Raw genomic sequence first — 27,066 nt, 5'->3', positions numbered from 1 at the left:
GTTGTTTCTGTTTAGTTAGTGACTGTGACATGGTCATGGTATTTGAGAAGGTGCAGTGCAAAAATCCTTATTTTAAGATGCAAGGTCCTTGGGGAAGAAATTGAATCGTCTTTTAAGTTTACGTTTTCAAAGTTGATAGTGTCATTATATCCTTCAAACTTGAATGAGTTCCTTCAGCACATGAGATTCTTATACTGGGAAAGATTTGAGAAATGCTTACTGCTATACTTTTGTGGTTTTATCTGCTCTTGAAGCATTCTCGCATTTTAGCTCAGGTGGGATGTTGGACTGGAATTCCCTGTCACCGTTTCTCTTACATTGTATTTGAATCCACTTAATTTTCAATTTGGGAGTTTTTCCCTCCTTAATTTTTCTTTTCTTTTTTTATATTTTTTTTCTCTAAGTCCCTAAGCAAGGAGTTTTACTGACTTTCTGGGTGCTTTTTGTTCATATTGATATGTACCCTCTTCACAGGCTTTTCCAGAACAAAACTTAATAGATACTTTGGGCATAAAATCTGAAGGTACATTATTTACTGTTGAGGAGTAGTATAAATACTTAGGAAGTCTCTATATTTAAAAAATTTAGGATTATCCACCATCTGTTTTGGCTTGCCTTTAAACTTCTTCTCATCCATTGAATTGCTGAGAGAGATAGGTTGCTGCTCAGGTGAGGCAGCATACACTCTTCTCTCTCTCCCTCTCTAGATCTAGTGTTTTGATCCTATCCAAAACCCCCAGATTTTGTAGAGAAGATGGCTATGGAACAGCTATATATTCCTGAACAATAAGACCACTGAAATCAAACCCATATTTTCCCTGTAATATTGCCTGAGTGCAATTAAATGAAGATGGAAGCAAGTGCTGAATCACGGTCTCTGTCCTTCCCTCAGCCCATTCTGGGAGCCATGATTGAAACTGTGACCTTGGTTTCTGTCTGAAGTGCCCTGCAACAGTGACCACAAGAACGTCAAAGTGTGTCCCTTCTTGACACAACCCTAAATTCAACTCTTAGTCTTTCATCTCATCACCTCTGAGTTCATTATATGAAATATAATGCTTAAGCATCAAAGTTGGCTCACCTTCTGAATTAAAGACGATCTAGCCAAGGTGTCTACCTGGAAAAAAATGGCAGTGAACAAATCCCTTCCTAAGTAAATCAGTGTCTTCATCTTTTCCTGAAACAGAACTATGGAAGTAGGCTGATGTTTGCTCCCGTTTTGTGTGTTACAGTGATCTCTTGATTTCTCAACACACCAAGCTAGTATTTGTGAGCACTTTAGTGCCAGAATGCTGAAAAGAGTTTATTAGTCTTCTCTGAGTACATGAGCCATCCACACAACTGATATCTGTGCTAATTCTCTCAGCACAGAGGCAAAGGAACAGTGAGGTCACCATAGACATGCTTATATTAGCATTGGATGAATTGAACAGTAGCATAAAGTTTGGAAAAATTCTGATCTTTGCTTTCTCTGTGAAATCTATTCACATCTGTTCCTTCTCTGCCTTAAAAGAGAGTAAAACTCTGTGATTATTGTCTTGTTTCCCAGAGAAGAGAAAGTTGAGAAAAGAAAGGAAAGGGGTTTTATATTGAAAGAAAGGTAAATCATGGAAGCATATGGGAATTTTTATTTATTTACTTTGTCAAAGGAAGCAAAGCAATTTCTGAGCAAGGCATAAGTTTGGCACACACTGGATAACATACCTTCAGCAGCTACAGGGAGATGAGATCCAAACCTAAGTAACTGTAGTAGTGGTTTCCACTGCAAACAGCTGACTTAGAAGTAGCAAGTTCCCTTCATGCTTGGTTCTCCCTTGCAGACCATTTAGTGTAATGGATACAACATAAAGCTCAGATGAAAACTAGGCTTCACCGCATTGAATAAGCACTCCCATATATCACCAGTCCCACTCAAGCTTGCCAAGTCCTAGCTGTGGCAGTGTTTGTGAGGCCCCATTTTTGGCTCTGCAGCCTGAAAGAGTATTTATGTGGTAAAAAGTTCAAGAAATGCTTCCACTATGATCTTTCATGTGAATATAGACAATATTTGTCAATGTATGTAAGAACAAGAGGGCATCAGGTTTTTTTCTATATATTTTCTGCTGGGCTTGAAGAAAAATGTTCCCTATTTCTCCTCCAGCTCTTGTAATATTTCTGGGAAGCAGAGATGCAGTGTTACCTATTCTGGCTCAGCATGGAGCAACACCTTTCCAGAAAAGTATCTTCTATGTTTGAAGCTTATTTAAGTCCTTAGTTTCTCATTGAAAGATTGACTTAGAAAGACATGCATGATAGCTCCTTGCTTCAACCCGCAAACACTTGTCATGTGCATTTTAAACCACATTTATTCTCATTTAAATTCATGCATGTTACCAAGGTCTAAGTGTTTAATTTCAAATTATTAGTCTTTTGAGTCATTCTGTCCTAATGCTGGATTCATTTGAATACAGGGATTTACTTTCTGTGTCACTTGCCCTGCATGTAAATCATAGTTTCAGACTATGCCTCTGACTGGCCTGCAGCTTTGAGTTGTTGCTAAATGCAAATTTCTGTGCAACCATAATTTAAAAGTCCCTCTATTTTGTTTTTCCCATAAGAGGAAGTTATTTAATGCCCTCTTCCCATCCCTCATACCTTATGTGCTTCTCTGTAATTAATTAATCTACCTAATCTGTCAGGAAGGGTTATGCCAAACACAATTGACAGCTGGAGAGGTCCTTAATTTCTATTTGTATTTGATGAGCTCTGACTTCAGCAAACTAGAAGGCTTTGCTGGGCCTGGCTCAGTGGAGACTCCCCACCCCAGTTATTACTTCCTTTCTTGCACTTAATGAGGATGAACCAGTGGAGGTTGTAAGAAAATGCTTCTGGTGAGACCAAGGCAGAAGTTTCCTGAAAAGAGGCTCATATCCAGGAAGAAGCCTTGGCATTGCCCTCTGAGTAGAAGATGCTGTCTCTGAAAGTAGAAACAGTCCAAAATTTTGAGGTTGTGAATCACTTTCTTCACTGATGGTGGGCAGCCCACAAAGACATCCCTTTCTTTTGGCTTAGTTTATAGTTGGCAGATCAATATTTTTCACGCACTCAGATGCAATTGTCTTCTATTATAATAATGGCAAAAGAACCAGGTGGTTTAAAATTTCTGAAGCAAAGGGTACTAAGGCTCAGGAGGTAAAAGCTCTTCATGGTATCAAAGTCTGGCTAGTTGTGCACAAAATTCCTTTATGTCCAGCATAGTCCAAGTTTGTACATACTCAGGATTCCTCTTTTTAATTTTTTCACGTGGAGGATATGTTTCTTCTTTTCTTCCTGCTCTACAGAGAGGTTTTTGTAATGCTGGTTATGCTTTATATGTGTTTCTAACACCAAAATACATGTGGACATGTATTTTGCATATTGAAATCTCTGATTTTAATACACTATAAGAAGCTTTCTGTAGTTGAATTCAAGTCCAAATCCATAAGAGGTATTGCATTTTAGGCTTTGTGGCAGAGACAGCTTCCCCTTTCAGGTGCTCACCAACATCTGGATTCCTGTGATAGGGACAGGCTTATGGCCCTGAGTGCAGCCCCAGCTACTCTGTCACTTCAATCTCCCTTGCAGCAGGTGCAGCTGGCTGGCAGCTCCCAGCTCCCTGACCAGCTGTGTGAGAAGCAGCAGTCACTGTGCAAATGTGTGAGACACAGCTGCTGGGAGAGGAGCAGGAGATGGGAGCCAAGTCTCACACTCTGTGTCTGAGAATCGGTAGAGCTGTGTAAACAAATGTAAATCCAAACATGGTCTTATGTGTGAGATTTTGGGTGTGAAGAAGCTGGGGCTGTCACCAAAGCACGTGTGCAGTTTTAAGGATTTTGTACAGGCATATACTGAGTTTTAGATCTTATTGCTTTACTACAAAACTTAGGGATAGATGAAACCAGTGTAAACCAGTTCAGTTTCACCGAAGACAGCAGCGGAGTTAAATCATTCTCCATTGACTGAAATTTGGCCTGTGTGGTATTTTTTGTATTTGTGGTGCTTGTTGGCTTCTGAATATCCCAAGAAGAGCATACTGACTGCCTTTCTGAAAAGTGGGAAGGGTCATGGTCATGGTTGGAATACTTGAAAGGGAGTGTCTGAGTGTGTTCTGAGAATGATTTACTTACAGTAGACATGACATGCCTGAGGAAGCTCTCACAGGACTACATATTTTTATCAGGGCAGTGCTCTTGTTTCATGGGAACGTGCAGGGAAATGCATGCAGTACATCTAGGGCAAAAGAGAAGTACTGGATTTTGGGACCACAATAGATATGTAGCTTGGGATACAGAAGGAGGGGAAAGAACAGATCTACCACTAGAGGATGGAAGTGCTAAGTTGTAAATCTTATGTCTTCCCTCTATTGAATGCTCAAGAGCTGTCATGATATCCTAACCCTGAAATCATGGATAGGGTAGATATGCTTAATGTGCAGAAATCTTGTGGCCATGTGTTTCTAACACCTTTATCACCTGATTTTCTAATACTATCATGTTTTTGCATAGATGCAAATGTTAGCATAATATAAGAAGAAAAAAATAACATAAAGCTCTACTCTGGCCTTTTTCCTTAGTAAGGCATAATTAATATTTGAATGGTTTTTGTGTTCCATTATGGCTATAACAAAGTGTCAGCAACTTTCTGGATTGAGCCTGAGGGCTGCTGAAGGGATAAAACACTGAGATGATATTGATAGTAGGAGTCATACGTGCTAGCTGGAAGGATCAAATTAACTTATCTCTATTTCAGCTTTCTGGAGCTTTTCCAGCTATACTTGGATGGATACAGAATAGACAATTTTCTACCCTCCTCCTAATATTGCACCGGCATTCTTATATATTTCCTGCCACTTTGCCTGATGACCTAGAGAGTGGGTTCTCTTCAGTAGAAATAGCATAAACAGCAGCAGTACAGGGATGTCCTCTTGCCCCAACATTTTGGGATGGCTTCTCTGAGTATGATTCCTGCCCTTCTGCGGTTTCTATCCTTCAATTCTCTTTATAGTGTCTTATGTTTTTCAGAGTTCTATTTGATGGCTTAGAAATCTATTATTAAGACCTCATCCCTCACCTTCTGGAGAGAATATTTGAATGTAGATTTGGTCTGCTAAGGAAAGGTGAGCGATTGTTATAAAACAGATAAGAAAGATAATATGGGAGGAGAAAGTGCCAGCCAGAAATGCATCTGTGAGAAATAACAAGAGGAAAGTACCATGTCTTGCAAAGACCACGTTGACCAGATTGTAACTGGGCAGGAGATTGTGATAAGAAGGAAACGTGTCTTCCACAGTATTGAAGAAAAAGACACAACAAATGAAATAGCTGTGGTGCTGAAGGGAGAGTGAAGACTGATTGCAAAGATGGAGATGATATGGAATGAATTCTAGGTCAAGATCTTTGGCTGTGTTTCTGGAGTGAATGAATGGTGATCAAGGGAGGTTGAATGACAGATGTCTATTTCTTCTGCAGCTTATAGAGGAAGAGCCAGATCTGAGATACTGTAGGAGGTATGTTTTGATGCTTAGCCTGATGTCAGCAAGAAAGGGGAGGCCCTCTGTAAATGAAGACCTTATAAATTTGTAATAATTTATAATAATTCCTCACCTGAAGCTGGGGAAGCAGTGAAATTTTCCAGTGAAGAGAAAAGATTGAGAAACAGGATGGGATGTGTCTTGCCAGGTAGTAGTTATCTTTAGGGAGGTAGACTGTAGTTGGGGTTTTAGTGGAACTGTTAACAAAATTAGATAATTGAATGAAGAAGATGATAACAATCATGAAGTATCATCTGTTTAATATGTTGACTAAGATTAGTTTCTGTAGTTGCTCACCTAGTAACAATTTATATCAGATATAATCATGGCTCTGATAGTGTATCATACAGCCTGAGGGAGAGAGGGGGAAAAGGGTTTGTTATGTCATGTCTCTGTGCCCTTCTGTAGGTGGATTCTATCTTCAGACAGTACTCAAGGTTGTTAATCATTTAGGGGATATGTTGAGGTGATTTGGGATTGCTCTTCCATTGTTGGAGGGAAATGGCCTCTTCTTTGCCTGGTGTGCAAGACTCCAAGGTGGAGAGCACAAGGTGCTACAGGTGAGGTGGATGGAGTAGCCCCTTTTTAGGGCACAAGGTTTTCAGGTCAGCAGTTTCCTGGCACCTTGCTTTACACTAGGTAAGTAGAAGCTTTTGGTGTCACTCAATACAGCAGAGGTCCTTCTGTTCATCCTTCAGCACCAGGTGGGAGCAGCACATGGAAAGCAAGTGTCAGAAGGTGCTTTTTCTGTCACTCATCACACCAGACTGCCACTCTGCTCTGTTTTGATGTTTTTTATTCTTAGGGAGTATGGACAGATGCCTTCCACCTGGCACTGCAACAGCACTGACCCAGAGCTTTTAACATTAGCTACCTTGTCTGTAAGCTTGATGGGAGGAAAACTTTGCAAGGACATTGCATTTTCCTAGCTACCCCTGCAAATTTACATAACTAAAGTCATGCATTTGTGAGGGGTTTTTTCCCCTTGTGTGAAACAGGGAATAGTAATGCTTCTTACGCCAGTGTTAATGCATAATTGTAGCCATATTGAAAAAGTGCTGAAAAGATGAAGCATGTGTAGGTTATAGGCAGCACAGGAGTCTTCCAATGGCAAATGTATTTTATTTGAAGAACTTGGGAGCAAATCTCTATTGCTGCCTCCTGTCATAGACATTGCCCTGCTCTTATCTACTGGTTCTTTTTGTAGGGAAAATCTGATGCAAGACTGTACTGCCTTCCTGTAGACCCAGTGGTGTATGTAAAAAGGCCCTAGTTGACATTTGTATATTCTATGCACTTTTACATTAAAAACGCTTCAGGGCGTCTCTTAATTTTGCAGTTTCCCATCATTTGTTGACCACATAAAGGAAAGGAAAGACTGCCCACACTTAACAACCTTTGGAAAAGGTTAGCAGCATGCACAACAGTGTTATGCAATAGTTTACTAGGTGGAGGCTTGAAGAATAACTTCTCTGAAGGAAATTACAAGGGGAAAGCAGATTGCAGTTTCGCAGTTTGGAGGGTGTCCAGGGAGATCCCTGAGTCATGGAAAATCCATTGGGATTGCTTTAGTGGCTGTGTTTCAGCATTACATCTTGAATAGAGAGGAACAGCTGCACAAGTTTTGTTGCTTGGTGTGAAGCTGTTGGCTTATACATTAATGATGTGGAAGAACTTTGGATTACAAATGCTTAACCAGATACTAAATGCAATTATAATTTGTTGTTAGGAGACAATGCAAGGCACATGCTCATTCTTCTCTTATTCTTTTTGCTGCATTTTGTGAAAATTTCTCATAATTTCTTCAGTGGAAACATGGAGAGAAAAGCATCTTAGGGGGTGTTTTCTTAAGCCCAGTGATGTCAGTGCAGTAGTTTCTGTTCTGCTTATCAGAATACTTGAGCAATGAGACAGGACAGGGTGTGAGTGAATAACCAAATATACTGTCATGCCTTCAATTCACTGTTTGACTGTGGAAATACTCTGTTTATGTGAGGGAAGAGAATTGTGGAATTTCCCTCCTCTTCAACCCAGAGATAACAGAAGCCTTATATGTGGATGATATTTTGCTGGTCTGGACTGATTAGTAGTAAATACAAATCATCTTTATTTATTGAAGTAAAAGTTAACAATTAGTGAAAAGGAGACTGATAAACTTCTCAGTCTATTTGAGGTTGGAAATCCATGCTGTAGATTATAGAGCCAGCTACTGTTAAGGGTGGTTAAGCTCAGAGGTTTAGTCTGTTACAATTTAAAAGAGGTTATTTAATTATTATTTTCCATTGGTATAAATCCAGAGTAAGTCCACTCAATTTAATGGAGCTTGGGCCATTCTGATTTCTGGTTTGCACTACCAAATTTGGAATAATAACTCAGAGGGCAAGCAAACAACTAAACTAGCTTCTGATTTTGCTTTTGTCTGTGTAAACCAGAACTTCTGCCGAAATAATATAAATGATGTTTATTTAGTGGAGTTCCTGTGAGTTTGCCCTGTGTATAAGTTTGAGCATGTGCTTCTAAGTTGCACAACCAAAGCTCAACAAGATGTTAATTTTGCTCATTAAATTCTTAACCAGCGTCTCGGTTCCTCCTGCCCTTTTACGTAATATTTTATCAGAGATTTAAAGGTCAGCCAAGCTCTGACTTACCCTTGTTTTCCTCTATAGGGGCATATGGCAAATACGGTGCACACAAGAGGATAAAGCTGTGAGGGGAGGAGTAGGTGGCACTGACGCCCCTGGAAATTGAGGCTGCCTTTGGCAGAGCAGCAGCAGCAGCAATCCCCAGCCCACATTTTGAAGGTTGAGCCAGCAGGGCTGTGTTTGGGCAGGAAGCGATCAGAGAGGTGTGTGCCTGTGTGCTTTGGCACAGTCTAGACTGTGAATTGCTCCAGCCTAGGAACCTCCTCTGAACTCATTAGTATTAAAACAGAACAGAGGGGACTTTGTAGGGAGGGAGAGGGTGTGGAAGCCGGAAAGGTAGCAGTTTAGGTGGCAGTTTCCTAATAACCTTTCCCACAACTCCCTTCCCATACAGGGTCTCAGCTAGAGGACCTTGGCACGAAAAACAAACCCTGGCACAGGGAGGGGGAAGGGAGGGAGGAAATGAGGGGAGGGAAAGGAAATAAGGGGTGGGAAATGGGCACTGTGCTGAAACAGCAAATTTTATTTTTATTTAGTGTTATATATGCTGATGCTGGAAGCTCTGTTTGAGAGAGGTATTTGGTACTGTGTATATAATCAGAATGTGGAGGTAAATTTGGCACTTGCACTAGAGGACTTGCAACCTGTCATGGTGAAAAAACTCTATCAAGGTAGAATAGCTCGAGTTCTGTTTGGTGTTTTCATTTAATTGACTGGATGATGAAATATAGAGCACATCTATTGGGAAATGATCCTCAATTTGATCCTGGAAAATCTTGGATTGCTTATGCTCTGCTCTGCTGTCCCTCCAGCAGATATGGGAGTGGTTGAAGCCTCAGGAGTACCAGGGTTTGTGACTGTGAGGCTGCTCCTGTCTGTTTGCAGAAGGGCTTCCTGGTCAGGCAGCCTACAGCAGACTCCCTGTAATGTCACTTGTCCCTGTCCTCCCTTGAACCTGACCCACAAGCTCCCAGTCAGCTCCTCACCCATCCCCAGGTGGAACTCCATGCACTCCAGCTGGTTACTGGCATAGAGGGCACCATTGCCTCCTCATCATCCCTACCTGACCTTTCTAAAGTGCCTTCCATTCCAGCTCAGAGGAGCCACTTCTGTGATGCCAGTGAGATCAAAGCCCTGCAGGCATGTGCACATCTCAAGCTCCTCTTGTTTATTCCCTATGCTACATGATGTATGGAGGCATTTTAGTAGGGTCTCTGATGACTCTGAGTTACTGGCAGCAGTGCTTGGAATTCCTTTTTGCTGCTCTCTAGGTGCTCTCCTGCTGACATGTGGTCCCTGTCTAGTAGATATCTAATATCTATTGCTGACACTGACATCAGATTAGTAGGAATGGATGGATTGAGGCTCCCCTTCCCCAGCAACTTTAGTTGAAAGCCTTGTTCACCGTCTTGCTGACATGGTCACTGAAGATGCTCTTCCCCTTCTCTGACAGATGGACCTGTCAGCACCAGAAGACCAGGTTTATTAAAATGAATCCCATGGTTTAAATAGCAAACACATGGCTGGTGTCGCCGGTCCTGTAGCCATTAGTTGATTTACCAGATTGAACTGGCCCTTTCAAACCCCTTCCCTTTGACCAGGAGAATTGATGGAAAAGATACCTGCCCTCCAGAGTCCCTTACCATAGCTCCCAGAGCTCTGTAATCCCTCTGGGTACTCCTCAGACTGCTCCTGCTCCTATTGCTTGTGCCCACTTGAAACAACAGCAGTGGATAATACTCAGCTGACCGTGTGAGGCTTGGTAATCTCTCAGTGATATCCCCAATATGAGTCCTCAGTAAGCAGGGCCTCTCTCTAGAGTGTGTCACCGGGCACATACCTATACTGTACATATGTTAAAAGATAAGCTTAAAATAAAGTGGGAAAAATGTGTGAAAAAAATTATGGCATTCATGGGGGAAGTTAAAACTCCTTTTAATAACAAGTCTGATAATTCAAGACAGAAAGCAGCCAGGAACTGTTTTTTTCAGAGAAAAAACTAGGGATTATAGTTGAGCATGAGTGAACATAAGTCATGCAGATTTTGAGGGGTTTTATATAAAAATAAAGGTCATTGGCTCTATGGAATATGTGGAGTATACAACCAGAAGGGCAGTCTGGAAGATGCCTGAATAAACTTTGCACTCAGCTTTGGTAAGGTCTCAGCTGGAGCACTGTCCTCACTTTTGAACAGTGCAATTCAAGAAACATGTACTTTGACTGGGCAAAGGCCAGAAGTCAATTAGAAGAGGAGTGAGAGATCCAGAGGACATATCCTCAAAGAAAGACTGAAAGAGATGGATTTGTTTGGCCTCAGTGAGAAGGGACATTACAACAGTCTTTAACAGCCTCAGAAACTGTTATCAAGAGGAAGGAAAAAAATCTGCTCACCACATTAGTGGTGATAGGGCCGGAAGTAATAGGCTTAAATTGCAGCAGCAGGGATTTAGATTAGACATGAGCCTGACCATTCAGTTTTCATCCCTGTCCCTCTCATTGGGCTCATTTAAATTCACTGACATGGACATGCAGCCCACCTTAACAGAAAAAGCTGTGATGACAGACAGCTGTTTTACATTACTGTTCTCATATGCCCAATCATATCCATGGAATGTCCCTCTTGCTCTACCTGTATTATAGCCCTGCATATGAGAGTGCATGTTTGAGTCTTGATCTTTTTCTCTCTCTAAACACCTGTATGTATTGTTGCATGAAGTGCTGAAGGTACTGGTTTTCCTCATTCTTTCTCTTTCTGTTTGGCCCAGCAGATTGTTGTCTCAAGCATGTGGTTTGCCTGTGAAAGGACAGAAAAATGAACAGCAGATGCTGTTTCAAGTGGCCTGTGAGAGGGGCTTGCCACAACAGGACTTGCTGATTATGTGTACTTGTGTGCTGTCAAGTTACAGAGGACTTTGAGGAGTAGGAGAAGGACAGAATTTAGCTCTTCTCCAGGAAACAAGGAAGCAATTAACCAGTGATTAAGAAGGGAAAAAGAAAGCAGTATAATGAGGGGCACATCTGGGGATGAGAGGGAGCCATGTTAGTTCACTTTGTGTGTGAAGAATTTCTCCACCAAAAAGCAGTGCCTTTCGTGGATGCTGCTCCTAAGCCTTAAGAATGAGTAACTTCTGTGTTGGCAGGGTAGAGGAGAAACACATCTTTCAGTATGTAAACATCAGGTGCTTTCTGTCTTGTACTGTTATGACTGCGAATCAAGAGATTTGGGCCCCTAGTACTGAAGGGGTTTTAAAGCTGCAACTTTTTGAAAAAGCAAGGAGGAAAAGAGTGTAATGGGAATCGCAGCCTTTTGTTTGTCTGCTTCTCTGCTTTACAGTCAGATCCGTGGCAGTAGCTGAAATGTAAACATTGCTTCCTCTGCCAACAGGCTGGGTTAGCAATTCATGTGTGCACAGTGGTTTCCTAATGCACGAATGTAATGATAAAACATTGTGGGTATCGGCCGATGTTACGTGATATGCCTTGTGTGTATGGTTCTTGTGTATGTAAGGTGTGGGAGGCATGCATATCTGCACATACACACACTATGTGTATGCAAATGCATGGAACGCAATGATGTTTTACCATGATGAACATAATGCTTACCAGTTGTAAAACTGATCAAAATGTTACTGCCATGCCTCTCACAGTGTGCTGCTCGTGTGCTTTACAAAGGCTGCTTTTATTCAAAGGGTAAGGATGAGATAGAAGAGCTTGAGGGGAGGGACTGGCTTGTTTTGGGGTTCATTTTGCTTTTTACTTCATGGGTTATCTGTGGCTTAGCACATAAACCAGGTGCCCTAGTGGCAGTTTTTGACCAGTATGTTTCACCTGGAGATATGCTGGCTGTGTGGGAGGTAATGCTGTTGACTGATCAAAAACTTTTGCACTGTTCATTGCTCCAGTTTGTACTGGAGTGTAGGTGGTTTGTGCAGTCAAATGAGCCTCATACACTGACAATTCAGACAGGCAGTCTTTCAGAATGCCTCATCGACCTCCTCAGCATTGGAAATGAGCATTCTTCCAGCAGGCTACCTCTTACAGTCAGCCTGGGGAGCTGGAATGAACAAAACAGTGGAAGGGAAACTGTAGGGGAACAAGCTTATACTGTCCCCTGGAGGTAGACCCAGTGATTAAATAGGGAAGGTTTATCTCTTCTATTTGAAGGACTCGTAAGTTCTTTGCAGAGACTGAGATCTGAGTAAGATTGTTTTGGTTCATTACTTTATTCATTCACTGCACTTATCTCTGTAACAGCTTTTTGGACAGCTGCCTCTGGACTTATGACAAGAGCATTTCTGCTACTCCCTTTTTGGTAGGCACAGCTTGAATGTGAGCAACCAGACTAACCTGCTTGTTATTTGCCAATGGAATCTGGCATAGGCAGCATGAAACAAAATATAACAGAAATATTAATGTTTCTGGGGCTGTTGTTAATGTGAAAATGCAGCTTTCAGTCATGTGTTAGCAATGTGGTTCTACTCGGTCCATTTTTTAAAGTGGTAGTAGTTATGCTGGATAAGATTCTCTATTCCAAAAGCTTGTAGTGTGCTGCTGACAATGTTGCCCCTGATCTCCTTCCACTGCTTCTCTTTCTTCTAAAGTCCCAGGCATGCCAGTGCCTTCTGTCCTGTGTTTGCTTGAGTTGCATTCCAGCATTGATTAACCCACCATCAACAATCCTCTTGAAGTAATTACACATGAACATGAACCTTCTCTGGGGCCTGCCAGTGGATGCTGGATAGGATCCCACGGTGTGCCATAGTCACTGTTTACTTTGTACAAGAATTAAACAAATTTGTTCAGAGCATAAGGCCGTCAGCTGTGCTAAGGCACTTGGGAGCATTGGTGGAACTGGAATGTGGCTTCTTTGGGGACATGGTGACAGACATCTATATAAATGACCTCGGGGAGCCTGAAGTAACAGGTATCATACTGGACAGGGAATTTATTCTGGCAGCAGTGCATTGTAATTGATTTTGTAACTTGGATGAATTGGGTGCTGTTAAGAAACTGAGAAAGAATGATTGATGAGGTGGACGAGGGAGAGTGCATTTGTACTTGACAGGTGAAAAAGGTCAAAGGGAATGAGAAAAAGATTAGTGAGAGGCAAAAGAAATGGTAGGTGTGTACAAGAGAAAGGAAAAAAGGAATATGAATATGAACATGGGAATGAAAGGAATATGGGGAATATGGACAACAAGCACAGTAAGAGCAGTGCATTAAAATAAAGTTCATACAGTGGGTATAACGTGAAAATGAATGTACCCTTGGAACTTAACATAAATTTTTGAAGTGAGCATTCCAGGCAAGTTGTTATAATAAATAATCTTCAAATTGTGAAGCCTGTCCTAGAGTGTGTAAAATCTCAGTTTTCCTTTTTGATGACTCACAAAGAATCATTAAATGTAATGCTGGTGTGATGGAGCAAACTGCACAAAAAATATTGCAGATAGCATTATTATCACCATCTTGAAAGAGACAATAAGTCACGTGTAACACAAAATCAGCCAGGCTGTTTGAGGTAGGGAGTTGGAAGGGGTTTCACACAGCCTTCTGAAACTTTCGGTGCTGGTCACAGGTCAAATAACTGCTGCCCTCATCTGTTCTGGAAGTTCTAAAGTTTCCATTTTGAGTTTAACAAAGAAGAGTAGAGTTTCTGGGGAGCTTTTGCAGTTTGTGCCATCTGGTTCCCAAGGAGCCTGTTAATGTGAAGACCTGGCTGTTCTTTTGCTTGAGTACACATCAGCTGTTAAAGAACCAATACATGCAACAGAGCTGTAATCAGACAGTCAAAATAGGCATCTCTGAAGCCTATTTGCATATGAGTTATTTCTTAGTGTTGGATTCTATGTTGTAAAATAAAGATTAATTTCATGTCAAAGCTATTCCATTTGAGGATCATAAAAGCATATAATTTTAAAATAATGCTGAAATAGTTGCCTGAATATGTTTGTAGGTAGAAACAAAGTTTTAAAAAAAACAGAATATGCTTATATATCATTAACATCTCTCAATCACAAAGATAGCAATTAAATGTGAAACACAGGCCTGGGGAGGATGCTTATAGACAGAATACTCTCCCAAGAGAGTAAGTAAGAGAAACTGTGACCTACAGGTAAAAAAATTAAAAGTGTAATGCAATTCTCTGTAGCTGAAATCATAAGAAATTGATGAAATAAGACAATTATCCAACTGAACATAAGAAAATAAGCAAAATGTCCTCTTTCTTCTGGCAAAATATTTGTTATGCCCATATTAATCAAGTTATTGCCTGCAGTAGACATATCATATGAGGAGTCTGGGTTTCGTAATGCTGAAAATGCTGTGCATGACTCATTAAACATTTATGAGGCTAAAACAAAGCATCATCAACAACAACAAAACAACCCTCTAGCCTGTAAAGGTTGGTTGGTTGTTTTTGTTGGTTTTTGTATTTTTCAAAATAAAGCAGCTGTCTGACCTTAAGTCAGTGTGAAACTCCCCATGACTGGTAAGTCCAGCAGCCAATGGACATGGGATGAGTAGAATGAGAAAGTGAAACTGAGGATGTCTCCTCTCATGAGTGTCCAAATATCCCTGGAGAACCAAGTTTGGGGCTCTTGGCCTCTGTGATTCTGACTTCAAATCAGGGGATGCTGGAGAGCAGAAGCTGTGGTTCTCTGTGTACTTATGGCCTTGAGGTTTCTCCTTTAGAGAGGCAGGCATGTTGGTAGGTGTTAACAGTTCACCTTTAGTGGGTCTCTCTCCAAGTGAACCACTCTTCTACATTACCAAAATCTTACTTTTCTCCTTTATTAATTTCATTTTGTGTCACTAAACAAAGAACTGCCCAGTCTAGGTGAGAAATGCTTTTCTAGAGCTTTGAGTATCATTACTGAGCTGGTGTCTGCCCAGCATCTAATCCAGCTTTCATGCTCTGATGAATGTTCCCAAAAACAAGGGACGTAATGTGGTTTTAAATGCTACAAAATACTGGATTTACGTTTCCTACCCATTCCTCCTTCTTGTTCTGCTTCTTTCTCTCTGTCTCTTATTTCCTTGGGTTGTAGCCATTTTGAATGGAGGCCATCTTCTCTTTTGGCCTGAGAACTGGACTGGAAGCATTTGAACCTCAAATCCAGTTCCAGTTCTTTTTAAATGTTTTATCATTGAAATTCAATCTACGTAAGTAAATAAAATGCCCACAAGAAAGTGAAAATTAACTGAATTAACCACCACTAGATAAAATAAAGTGGGAAATAAATGAAGGAGGGAAATGTACACACTATTAACTAGGCATGCTTTATGTCTTCCTCAGTCCAACCTGGCAAATATCCTTTTAATCTCTGTTTCTGCAACTTCAAGCATTTTTAAGAGCCAGGAGGCTGAGTTCTGTTGAGCAGGGTCACGCTGGCATGAATTGCTGGAACCAAGGAGCCCATCCAAGGTGTAGAAGGGACTACAGTGTTTCTGTTGGGAAGCTTGCATAGGTGCTGGGGAGGGGACTTTTCCCTGCTTTGTTCTGACCGACCCTTTTTTCCTTGCCCTTTACAATTGCTCCCTGGGCATTCAATCACATTGGCTTCCTTAGTCTGGCTCCAGCCCCAGTCTTGATGACTGCATTCAGTATGTCGTTCTTCCCCTTTCCTGCCGAACTTGGCAACTCCTTTCTCTTTTCAATAGCCACTTGCCATGACTGAGCTAACTCTGCACTCTGAATTTCTGTATGCTGACAGATCTGCTTCTGTCTTTGGGTCAGAATGACCTGTTCACAAACAAAATTACCCTCCTGAAATTTATTCTTTCTTGTTCCTCCTGCTTCCCTCCAAGGCAGCAGGCTTCCTTATGTGCCATCTATTAGGATCCCAAGTCAAAATACAAAAATAGCCTGCCTAATTCAGGGTCTTTTTTTGTAGCTAGATCCATGGTTTTCCTGTAGTCACAGTGATCTTTTCTTCATCTTTTATAGAATGGCAGAGGTAAAATGATTTGGAGAGTTCCTGAAGAAGATCTCATGTCTCTTGTATTTTGCAAGGGTTTCTTGGATTTTTTGGATTTTTTTAAATAGGGTAGTTTTTTAAAATTTTTAATTTTTAAAAAAAAAAATTTTAATAGGGTAGGTTTTGATTGGTGTAGGTAGATGAGGACATGCAGACCTCTTCAATTCTTCCCACTCCTTTCTTCTTCTCAGTGAAGGGGCACACCTTGCTGAACACTAACTTCAGGAAAGGGAGTTTAGGAGCTTGAGTCCTAACTCAACTGGTTTGCATTCTGGACATGTTTCTTTCCCTGCTGAATATTTGTGCTTGCTCCCTGCCCATCTGTCCTGGGTGTCAGAACCCAGCATTTTACCTCCTAACAAAGACACACACAAACTTTCAAAGTTAAGGGTAAGGCATTTTTCATGTGCTGTTTTCCAGGCAGGTGTGTTTGGGTCCACCTCTGGTGATCCTCTTATGCCTAGAAACCCTGAATAGTTTCCTTGTTACTATGCTACCTGAGCTAATGGATGACTTCTAAAGTTCTTTTGGCTCCCTCTACCCTCCTGAGTCACAATAATGCAGGATGCACTATTTTCCCTCAGTATCTTCCACCCTTTCAAACTAACTTTCTAGGCTTCTGTCCTGAAAAGCATGTCATGATGCAAAATTATGAAGTTGCATATTCTTATTGTCCCATTGAAAGGAGATTTACCTTTATATCCCTGATACTGCCAGTATCCAGGGCAGTGTCTATAAGCTGCAGTGTCAGAATCCTGTCCTCAGGGTGGTTTTGGTTAACAGGTACATTCTTTTGATGAAATGGTTGTCTTGAACTGTATTGATTTGAGATCTTCATTTAGTTTAGTGCTCAGCTTCTGTGCAGAGCTTCTGCTACTTGTCTGATCTGCCAGCAGATTCCAGAAAAAGAACTATGGATTAAAAAAACCAAGTTAGCTGCACTGTATTAAAAAAAAAAAAAAAAAAAAAAAAAAAAAAGGTAAGAGCATTCATTAAGCAGGTCAATAAAACAATAATTTTTTTCCTAAGAATTCAGCTGAGCCCAGACAGCTCATGTATATTCTGGCTTCTATGGTGGTTCTTCCAAACTTGGCATTTCTGATTCCCTATCTGCCCCTCCTTTCCCTTCCACATGCTTGACCTCTAGCAGCATTCCTTTGCTTGTCTTAAGGCCTTACATGTAGTTTCACTCTCCCTCTCCCCCCAAGAATGTGATCCTGGCCTGAGTTTTCTAATTGTGTATAGCAAGGATAAAACTCCTTGCCTCGCTTGGTTGCCCCCTTGTTTGGAAACTCACACTAAACATTTCCACATGGTTTGCACTCTTTTTGCACAGCTAATTTTTTTTTCCCTTTAAACTTTTCCTTGTTTAAAATAACCCTCCAGCTTCTTCTACCTTGGGCTGCTGGCACTGACCTCGCCTTGTTACTGTTTGCATTTCTTTTGTACCTTTTTGCAGCTTAAATCTCTGTGGGCTTTTAAATCTGTCAGCAGCAGCTACCAGGCTCAGTGTGCAATTTTGCTCACTGTTTTCACAAGTTTCCCAGCCCTGAACACTTTCCAAATGAGCCATTGTTGGGCTGAGTTAAAGAGGTATTGTCTCTGCTTGGACAAGGTTAGTGTGGGTGCCAGAATCTGTGTGTGCAGCATTTTAGTGCCACAATGTCATCTTGATATAGGACCCCTGGACACTTCCTTCTCCAAATATTTCAAATACATAGGGAAAAATCTCAAACCTCTGCTAGAACTGCTTCACTGAAACATTACTGGAAGATTTTCTTTATATTACTGAAACTCCTAATTTAGACATCTTCATCTGTCCCTGCTCATACAGTCTGCTTGCCCTGAAGACCATTCTTTTTTGCTTAGTTCTCTTTATTAGCATCTAAAACTGGCAGCTTTGATTGGAGCCCTGTTCTGGTCAGTACTGGATTGACACAGAGGAAGTAGCAATCTCTTGTTTGATAGTTTTAGAGACATGCATTGGAAAAGAATCAGTTGTTATTCACCTTTTACAGAGGAGTAACCGAAGCTGTGGAATTTGGTGCTCAGTTCCAGATCACAGTATAATCCTTCATTTTACAATTGTAAACTTGGCTCAGCTCTAAGAGGGTATGTTCTTCTGAGCTCACTTTTCTTAACAGAGACTGAATATGCTGCTCTGATCAGCCTGATGTGGCACTATGGAGTTCTGTCCTTTATGTCTGAAATGCTGGGTGTCTTTGATGGGGACTGTGTGGTTTAGAGAACAAACATCTGGAGAAACATTTCAGCCTGTAGGTTGTTGATGACATGACAACTGTCTCGTGGCCTTTGCTTGAAGGATAGAAAGGAAATAGTTCAATTTCTCTATAGAAGAGCAATTTGGTATTCCCAGCCAGGAAAAAAAAGATGTATCAAACTTTCAGCCTTTCTCTAAGTGTCATAAGGAATGTCTGTGTCACATAATCCAGTGCTTTGAGTTTTTCACTTCATCCTATTCCTGTGATCCGTCCCATCCTTCACTCATCATTAGTAATGGAAGTTTGACATGGGAGTTGTTCAGGCTGCCTTTCTTGATAGGCTGTGCTCTGACAGGGAGAACTCAAGGTAGCAAGGAAATCATCACAAAACCAAAAATCTTTGGAGTGTTTGGGAGCTGTTAAGTCCTCTTGATTGAAGGCTAGTCAAACATGCCTGATCCAAAAACCTCTCAACCTATTAGAACTTAGCAATGCAGCTGATGACTGGTTTTTTACTGTTTTTCTTTTTCTCATCTCCAGGATGAATTGGATCTCACAGACAAGAACAGAGAGGCTATGTTTGCACTCCCTCCAGAGAAGAAATGGCAGATTTACTGCAGCAAAAAGAAGGTACTACTATCGTCCTCAATGGAGTAGCTCACCAATAAATTCTGTGTGCATGTTCGTAACTGCATCTTGATTTGAGCTATGTGTTTATCTACTGTTTACTCAAGAACATGAGTAAGTGATGGAAGGATTTTTATCAGCATGGATATGGCACAATTTTCTGATAAGTAATGTATGTACTTGTGATTTCTGAAGAGGGTCTTAGCATCTTAAAATAGTACACTGTTTCATTTTGAATAGTTTATATGTTTGGTGTTCTTTTTGTTTTCTTGTTTGTTTGGGGCTTGTGGGGGGATTGGGTTGGTTTGTTTGTTTTTTCTTTGAGCTGAAAGAACAGCTATCATGGAAATGCATTAAGGAATTTTTAAAAACTTTTGTAGGTTACTTAAAATAGAAGAGGTTTGCTGAAGTCTTTCAGAATGTCTTCAAATATCTGTAAAGTACACAACAATAGTGATGTCTTAGAACTTGGTAGTTCAAGGTCTTCCAGAGTTTGTAGGAAATGTTCCACAGTGCACTTGAAAGCAAGGAGCACCTGCTCGTAACACTCCTCCCTTCAAGGTCTTCAAATTTCTGACAAACCAGTAAAGGAATGATGAATCAGAGGTTGATCAATAGCACTAATATTTTGTTGCTGGCAGAATGATGGCCAAGTGAATGGATAAGGTGTGTCAATGCTGTGAAACTTCTCAACAAAGAATTTCTACACTAATGTGGCATTGGAAGAGTTTTGCTTCTCTGGGAAACACAGGTCAGAAATGAAGATAACTCCAATAGCATGTATTTATTTGCCATACATGTTAGGAGGAAAAAGTTGTGCTGGGTTTGCTGGTTAATTTTTTTTCCCAAGTGTGCAAGTCATGCTATGATAGCATCATAGTATTTAAACATAAGTCTGCGTAACAGAAGGTACAAAAAGAGGTTTAGACTTCAATACTGAGCTTGGCAGATTTAAATCCTGTGTTTGCTGCCTTTTTGTCTCCAAGTGAGGGCAGTGAGCTTTCTTACCATGTAACTAAAGAAAATTAGTCCAATCAGGGTGTTGTCTTTGGGTTTTTTTGTTGGTTGGGGTTTTTTTTAACTTCACACCAGGAAGTTAATAGAAATCAATTAATTACAGTGGCTTTAAGCTAGCAATAGAGCACAAGAGCAGTCTAGGCTCCATTGTCTTCCGTGCTATCTCCATTCCTTTTTACTTCTGGTACACAGTGCTTGCAAGTGGAGGGTAGGTGCAGGCTGCTGTGATTAATGTCTGCTTGACATTTTTGCTAGCCAGCTCAGCTGGGTTTTTCAGTTCTGGTAGGAGAGGATCTATTGGTTGCTGTCTTAGAGACATCTTACCTCCCGGACCAGTCAGTCTTGGCAAGATGATCTGGGCTTTAATGTATTTAGTATGTTGGTTGGATTCACTGTTACATTGGGGATTTTGTTTTTGTTGGGGTTTTTTGTTTGTTCATTTTCCCCTGTGTTCTACAGCAGTGGCTTTGCTGTAAGAATCTTAAAAACTTCCAAAGTTAAAGAAGCTGCATACTGGAAAATCTTCATAATACACTTATAATGCAACTTCAGTTAGCTGAACTCCAGCTATCCCAAATGATGTGCTAACTGGATGGGATACCATTGCCAGATGTCTATTAATAACATGATAGATACTTTCAATTACTTGAAACCTTAACTGTCCATTGTTATTCACTGTTTCCCTCACAGGCAGTCAGATGATTAGTGATGACATCTCTCTCTAGCCCACTACCTAATCCACCTATCATTGTTTTTTTGCAGTGACAGAGAAGCCTGTGCCAGGCTTCACTTGAAAGCAAAGCCCCCTTTTCCCTGAAGAATTTTGTCTGATTTTAGCCACAAAGGGACCAATTTCTTAGTTGGCAGAACACTTTCAGCTTCCACACACCCAGGACAAGCCCCCAGAGGGCTTTGTCTTGCTGATGTTGGGTTCTTGGCAAGCAGGACCCTATGCTTTGAGATATGGCAAGTAGAAACAAATAAATTACAAGGTCAAGAAGTGCAGACTGAGCCAACTGTTCTCAATTTTTAATCTCAGGTGCCTTTTCTAGTTCTAAAAACAATGGAAATTCAGAGCTTCCTGATGTGCTCTAAAGGTGGTGAGATTAGTGGGCTGCCTTAAATAAGCAAATGTCACTTGGAAAAATGAAGATTAGTCATTGTTGTAGACACACATTTATCTTGGCAGTCAGATGTTAGATGTAATCTTCTATGGTATTTGATTCCAATGTGGTGGCAGAAAGTCACTATTGTATTACAAAACTCATTCCACCTGTTCCTAATATCAAGCCTTTCTGAAGAGATGGAGGAAGGCAGGTAGGTCTGTGCACTGGAAGTTGTGTGCCAGGGGCACAGCTTGTCAGTCAAACAGCCCACAGGAGTCAAAGGTGGCTGAATTCTGAACTGAAATTTCATAATTGTGAGTAATACCTACAGAGTAGCATTCACACAGTATTTCACAGCCATGCTTGCTTTGGTCACTTTTGGCTATTCTGGGTACATATTTGAGACCGTTAATATTAAAAACAAATCACTGATTATTTGACCTAAAAGAGTAGCTCTAGCTAGCAGGTCTAGTGGGTGCTTTGCTCTCATTTGTGGAGTAGCTATTTATAAGGAATGAAGGCTGGTCTGTTGGAAAATGTTAATGTCTTCCCAATCTTAGCTGTTTTATACCTTGACATTAACCAGTACAGGATGGACAATGGGAAATGCAGTTGGCTTGATTTGCATCAGAAGAATCATTGATTAGTCACCACTGATGGCACCCCTCGACCCAAACCACCAGTACATGTTTTAGATTGCCTCTTCCTCTGTAGAAGGAGCTTCCACTGATATTGTTAATTAAGGCCATATGTAGAAAATACAAATTATAGCATCCTCCCTAAATTCAGGTATTTTATTCTGGTTTTGTTTAGAATAATCTTCATGTCTCACCTTAAGCTGAAAATTAAACTTACAAAAAACACCTCTGTAACTCCTCTCTCTAGATTTGCTAACAGATACGAGTTTTGCAGGAATTAAATCAAGCACTAGACCAAGATTTCAAATATATTTATTTACAAATTTCCAAAGTCAAAGTTTAGAAAACCAGTGTTCTTCAGTGCTGTTTTACCAGGAGCTGACACTAACATACATAACCTCATTAAATAGCAATCAAATAATTATATGGAATAAAAAAATTGTTTGCTCGTTTGTTTCATCTATAAACAAGCTCATCTTGGGATCCCTAAAAGTGCAGGTATTGCAGTGCTTCAGCACACATTGCTTTGGATGCAGCTTGTGTTTCTAAGAATGAGCCCTCATTGTGCAGGCCATAGCTCATTGCCTTCTGAACAGCCCTACAAGCTGTTAGACTTATTGCTATTGGAAAGTAAGTCGTTTTCTTTTTATGGCCTTTCCTGCCTCCAGAGACTAATTTGTATGACTTTGGCTGAGTAGATTTTAGTAGCAAGCGCACATATTTTGCACAGTTAAACAAGTTAGGTTTTTTCAATACTTCTGTCTTTCTTTGAGGAAAAAAATTGGTAGCAAAGCTTTTTCCAAACAAGAGTCAGACTGGACTAGCTGTATCATGCAGCTTCTTTCTAATCAAACAAAAAAAAACCCAACAAAAATCTCAGTTCTTCAATTCTAATAATATGTTGAGATCTCCAAAATATTTCAGTGTTATCTTGTGCTCTTGTGATTTTAGTGGTATCCTAAAATAGTTGCTTTGAGTTGATTTGTGCTTTATCTACTCAAGTGATATTATTTAAAGTCAAGTAGTGAGGTAATAAGCAGCACACTGAAACTTTCTGGAAGTAGCCATTCATGGCATCTGAGAAGAAATGCGTACTTGTAATATGTAAATTTATTCTACTTTTTCTATTATGGGAAAGAGATTCTCCACAATAGCAAAATATGATATAAAAATTGAGGAAAATTTACCTGAACCATAGTCTATAACAGCCAATATTTAAAAAATAAAAGAATATCCTTCATGACATCATCCTCTGTAATTATTTTTTAAATATCTATTAATTATATTTTTCATTTACCTTATGACTATAAAAACTAATAAGCTGGATATTAAATTAGGAGTCAGGAAACTCCTTTGTTCAAAAATGTCTTTGATTTAAATTGTTTTAAACTTTCAAAGAACTGTCATTGTTATGTTTATGTATAAATGCATTTCTCTCTACCTGAAGGAAAGAATAGGTAGTTAGCAAATTTTTTGGAAGCATTTTGGCCATGCCATCATCTTATACCTTTTCCCTGTGCTATTTACATATGCCTTGGATACATACAGCATCCCTTTCCCCAAGACAGATGCTGAAATATCTGAATATATTTTCAAATGAAGCACTGTTCATTCTTTTTCTTTTCTGCACTTACCTGTCTTCTCTGATGATCTTGTGGTGAAGTTTCTGGGTTTGGGTGAGCCCACTGTAAGGAGCAGAAATGACAGAGTAGAAGACACTTTTGTGCATTGTACAATCATTAAGGAGTCCAAGTCCTTTGGGCTGAGGTCACAGATCACTGCTGAACCACTGAGGCTGCAGTCCAGGTGCAGAATACCCCAGGTGTCCTCCTAAAAAGATTTACACCTCTCTCACTAAGAAGCACCATCACTTTGCATTCGGTTCTCTTTTCCTAACCTCAGGGCCGCATCCTCATAGGCTTTGAAGTACTCTTGAGAATCCTATCCTTAGTGGGACATCAGCTGTTAGTAGTTTTATTACGGTCTTTTTATACCATTTGCAGCTCATTTTCACAAACTCCCACTTTGGTCCCATGTTGCCTGTCTAGCATTATTGAAGATAATGTCTACAAGTCTGGTTTGGGCCTTTTTTCTTTCTTTGAGAGTTTGTTTGAGCTTGCCCTTGAGGTTTGGATTGTCAGCCAAATGTCCCCATAAAAAGTATAGCTTGATATTGTGCAGCTGGATGTAGAGTAAGATACTTAGATCCCTCCAGCAGATTTCAAAGCTGCTTTTGCAGCTTTTTATATAATTACTGTAGCCTACCTGGGATGAAGGACAAGATAGATGCAAATATAAAATCTGGAGTCTTCCTTGCCTTTAGGGAAAGCTTTCAGAAGTGAGTGAAAATTTCTCCACTTACTGTTTGCTCTAAGGCTGCTGTGCATCTGTGGTTTTGCACTGTGAAGCATAGTTTCAGATTGGTTAAGATGGAGAGACAGTTAGTTAGTGAAATATTTCTGTGCTAAAGTGAACTGACAGGGCTTTTATTACAAAAGTATTTTCTTTGCATTTAAGTCTTCATATGGAGATTCAAAGAGCAGGAGACTGCATTACACTTGATGTATTTAGATAGGAGTTCACGTCTTCGGGTTCCTGCTTTAAAGTAGGAGATACATATTGAGATTATAGAATCACAAAATAGATAAGGGACGGCCGGTGGGATCATCTGCAGCAAACAGGGTTATTCTAGAGCATGTAGCAAAGGTTGCATCTGGACCATTATTGAATGTCTCTATTGGGGGAAACTCCACAACTTCTCTGGATAACTTATTCCAGTGCTTGGTCACCCACACAGTAAAGAAGTTCTGCCTCATATTTAGGTGGAACTTTCTGTGCATCAGGTTTTGCCTGTTGCCTCCTGTCCTATTGCTCAGCACCACGAAGACCCTGACTCCATCCTCTTGGCATCCTCCCTTCAGATACTGATAGGCATTGGTAAGATCCCCTCTCCATCATTCCTTCTCTAGGCTGACCAGGCCCAGCTCCCTCAGCCTTCCCGGGTAAGAGAGATGTTCCAGTCCCTTAATCATCTTTGTTACCCTCCACTGGACCCACTCAGGAGCCCCACGTCCCTCTTGTACTGAGGAGCCCAGAACTGGACACAGCACTCCAGATGTGGCCTCACCAGGGCATGAGCCACAGGTCCTTCTCCACAGAGCTGCTTTCCAGCAGGTCAGCCACAGCTGTCACCTTGTGCTGATCCGTGGAGTTGTTCTTCCTGAGGTGCAGGACCCTGCACTTATAGTTTAATTTCAGTCAGTTCCCCTCTGCCCATCTCTCCAGCCTGCCAAGGTCCTTCTGAAGGGCTGCACAGCACTCTGGGGTACCAGCCACTCCTCCTGGCTTGGTGTTGTTTGTGAACTTGATGAGGAGGCATCTGTTCCTTCATCCAAGTCACTGATGAACTTGTGAAACAATACTGGACCCAGTATTGAACCTTAGGGGACATCACTAGTGAAAGGCCTCTAACTAGTCCCTGGGCCACTAGATCCCTCTGGGATCTGCCATTCAGCCAGTTCTGAGCTATTCAGGAGATGATACATTTTCCCTAAAGAAGAGAGAAAATGGTTCTTCATCTGGTCTCATTTAGTGATATAGTATGCCAGATGAAGATCGCACTATTGTGTTGTCTGAGTGTGGGTTTTTGGTTTTGTATTGTCTGTTCTGAGCTACGAAAGCCCTTTGGGGTTCATCCTTTCTGTATGAAGACTGCCAAGCACGTGGTTGTCCCATAATAAATGAAGTGGGTGGTTTGAAGTTGTATTGTTTTCAATTCTATCTTCTTGCATTATTTTTTCCTCTTTGAAATACTCTTAGAGTCTGTTATTGATTTGGAATATTAAACTGTTTTGGTAATGGATTTATAGCTTTAAGGAGCATTTAATGTGTCCCTTATAAGTTCCTTTCTTTAGAGTTGTTGTTCCATATGTGGTATCTGGGAGCAGCAGACGTGAGCTCAGAGGATGGTTTGCTGCACTATTTGAGAAGCCATTTGTAAGGACTCACAGTTTGATGAGTCTTGGATGTGACTTCATGAGAGATTTTCTTTCAGCTCTGCAGAAGTGTTGAAGGGGAGTATGAGTGGATGTGGGGGTGGGTACTTTTACTCTCTGTTCCCTGGGAAGTCTGGAAAACACAGGGTAACCCTCACGGCACATGTGACAGCTTAACAGCAATAGCAGTTGGTGGGCAGTAGGAGGCTGAAGAAGCTGTGTTGGTGTTTTGAGTGCTCAGTGTAAGCAATGTCACAATTAGCAGTATTGATGATTAATCAATGAGGGTGTCTCATGGCCACAGGGCAAAGGCCAGCAAAGCCACACTGCATATGAAGAATTATACTTTATCTGAAGTCTTTGGTACATCAGAAAATTGTTTCCCTTCCTACCAATGCTTTGGAAGTTTGTGGCTGAAGTTCAGCTTCAGTCAACATTTTAATTTAACTCGATATTCAAACCTTGACAATGACCTGAACAAACTTAACAGACTTTGACATCAGCTCTGAGTGGGTCCCTTCTTCTCAAGGCCTCTTCCATCTTAAATTGATTTGTCATTCTCTACACTGTTCATAAATCAAACTAAGAAAGCAGTTGTATGGCCCTATAAAGAAAGGGAGCATCAATAAAGCTTCATGCAACCTCCTGTATACTGGCCTGTATTACTGCTGTGAGGCCATCTCCTTGAAACAGGCAGTAGCAGATGCTATTTGGTTCCCTCTTAGTGCCTGGGATCCATGGTTTCTTTGTGTCTGGGAAGATTGCATGACTTCCTTAGCTTAGAAGGCTTCTGGTGAAACAGTCTGAAATGTAGAATCTCTCAAACTAATTCTCTGAAAATAGACTTGCTTTCAGTTTGCCTAGGGCTCACTGGAAATCTCATAATGCTGGGAAGTCACAGTGGGAGGATGTTGCCCTTTGCAAACCACGGCATTCCTTCAGCTTGATGTTTGGAAAATGCCAGCAGTTGTGGAGTTAACTTCCTTTTTTCCCACCGGCATCTGTTCCTTTTTCTGTTAGCAGAATGACTTCATGCTCAGATGTTTGGAATGATTTGTTAGCTTGATGCTGACATTGGGTCATTTCAGTATCTTTAGTCTAGGTATGGAAGAAAGGCACAAGACTTCAAAAATTACTTTACTATAAATGCAAGTAGGCTCAAGAAAATCAAATTCAGAAACTCTGGCCTATGACAAGTACAGGACTTAAAAGAAAACAATAAAATGCTGTAAGAGTGTCACCAGTGCAGCAAAACCACACATTTCCTGAGTAGTGGTGTACTTGGCCTTTTC

The 27,066-nt window shown here is 40.8% G+C and overlaps 1 protein-coding gene across 2 annotated transcripts in view; it reads left to right on the top strand.

Annotated features, from left to right (window-relative positions):
- The window catches only part of DAAM2 (dishevelled associated activator of morphogenesis 2), a 204,899-nt gene that overhangs the window by 88,995 nt on the left and 88,838 nt on the right, over nt 1-27,066 (top strand). For both annotated transcript variants that reach the window (XM_059467440.1, XM_059467439.1), the window contains one exon: nt 18,932-19,021. In XM_059467440.1, the coding sequence (XP_059323423.1) occupies nt 18,932-19,021 (90 nt within the window). The remainder of the gene's footprint in view (nt 1-18,931; nt 19,022-27,066) is intronic.

The sequence above is a fragment of the Ammospiza nelsoni genome, chromosome 3, assembly GCF_027579445.1.
Source record: "Ammospiza nelsoni isolate bAmmNel1 chromosome 3, bAmmNel1.pri, whole genome shotgun sequence".
In the NCBI taxonomy this organism is placed as follows: domain Eukaryota; kingdom Metazoa; phylum Chordata; class Aves; order Passeriformes; family Passerellidae; genus Ammospiza; species Ammospiza nelsoni.
This window is presented reverse-complemented; position numbering and strand designations above follow the sequence as displayed.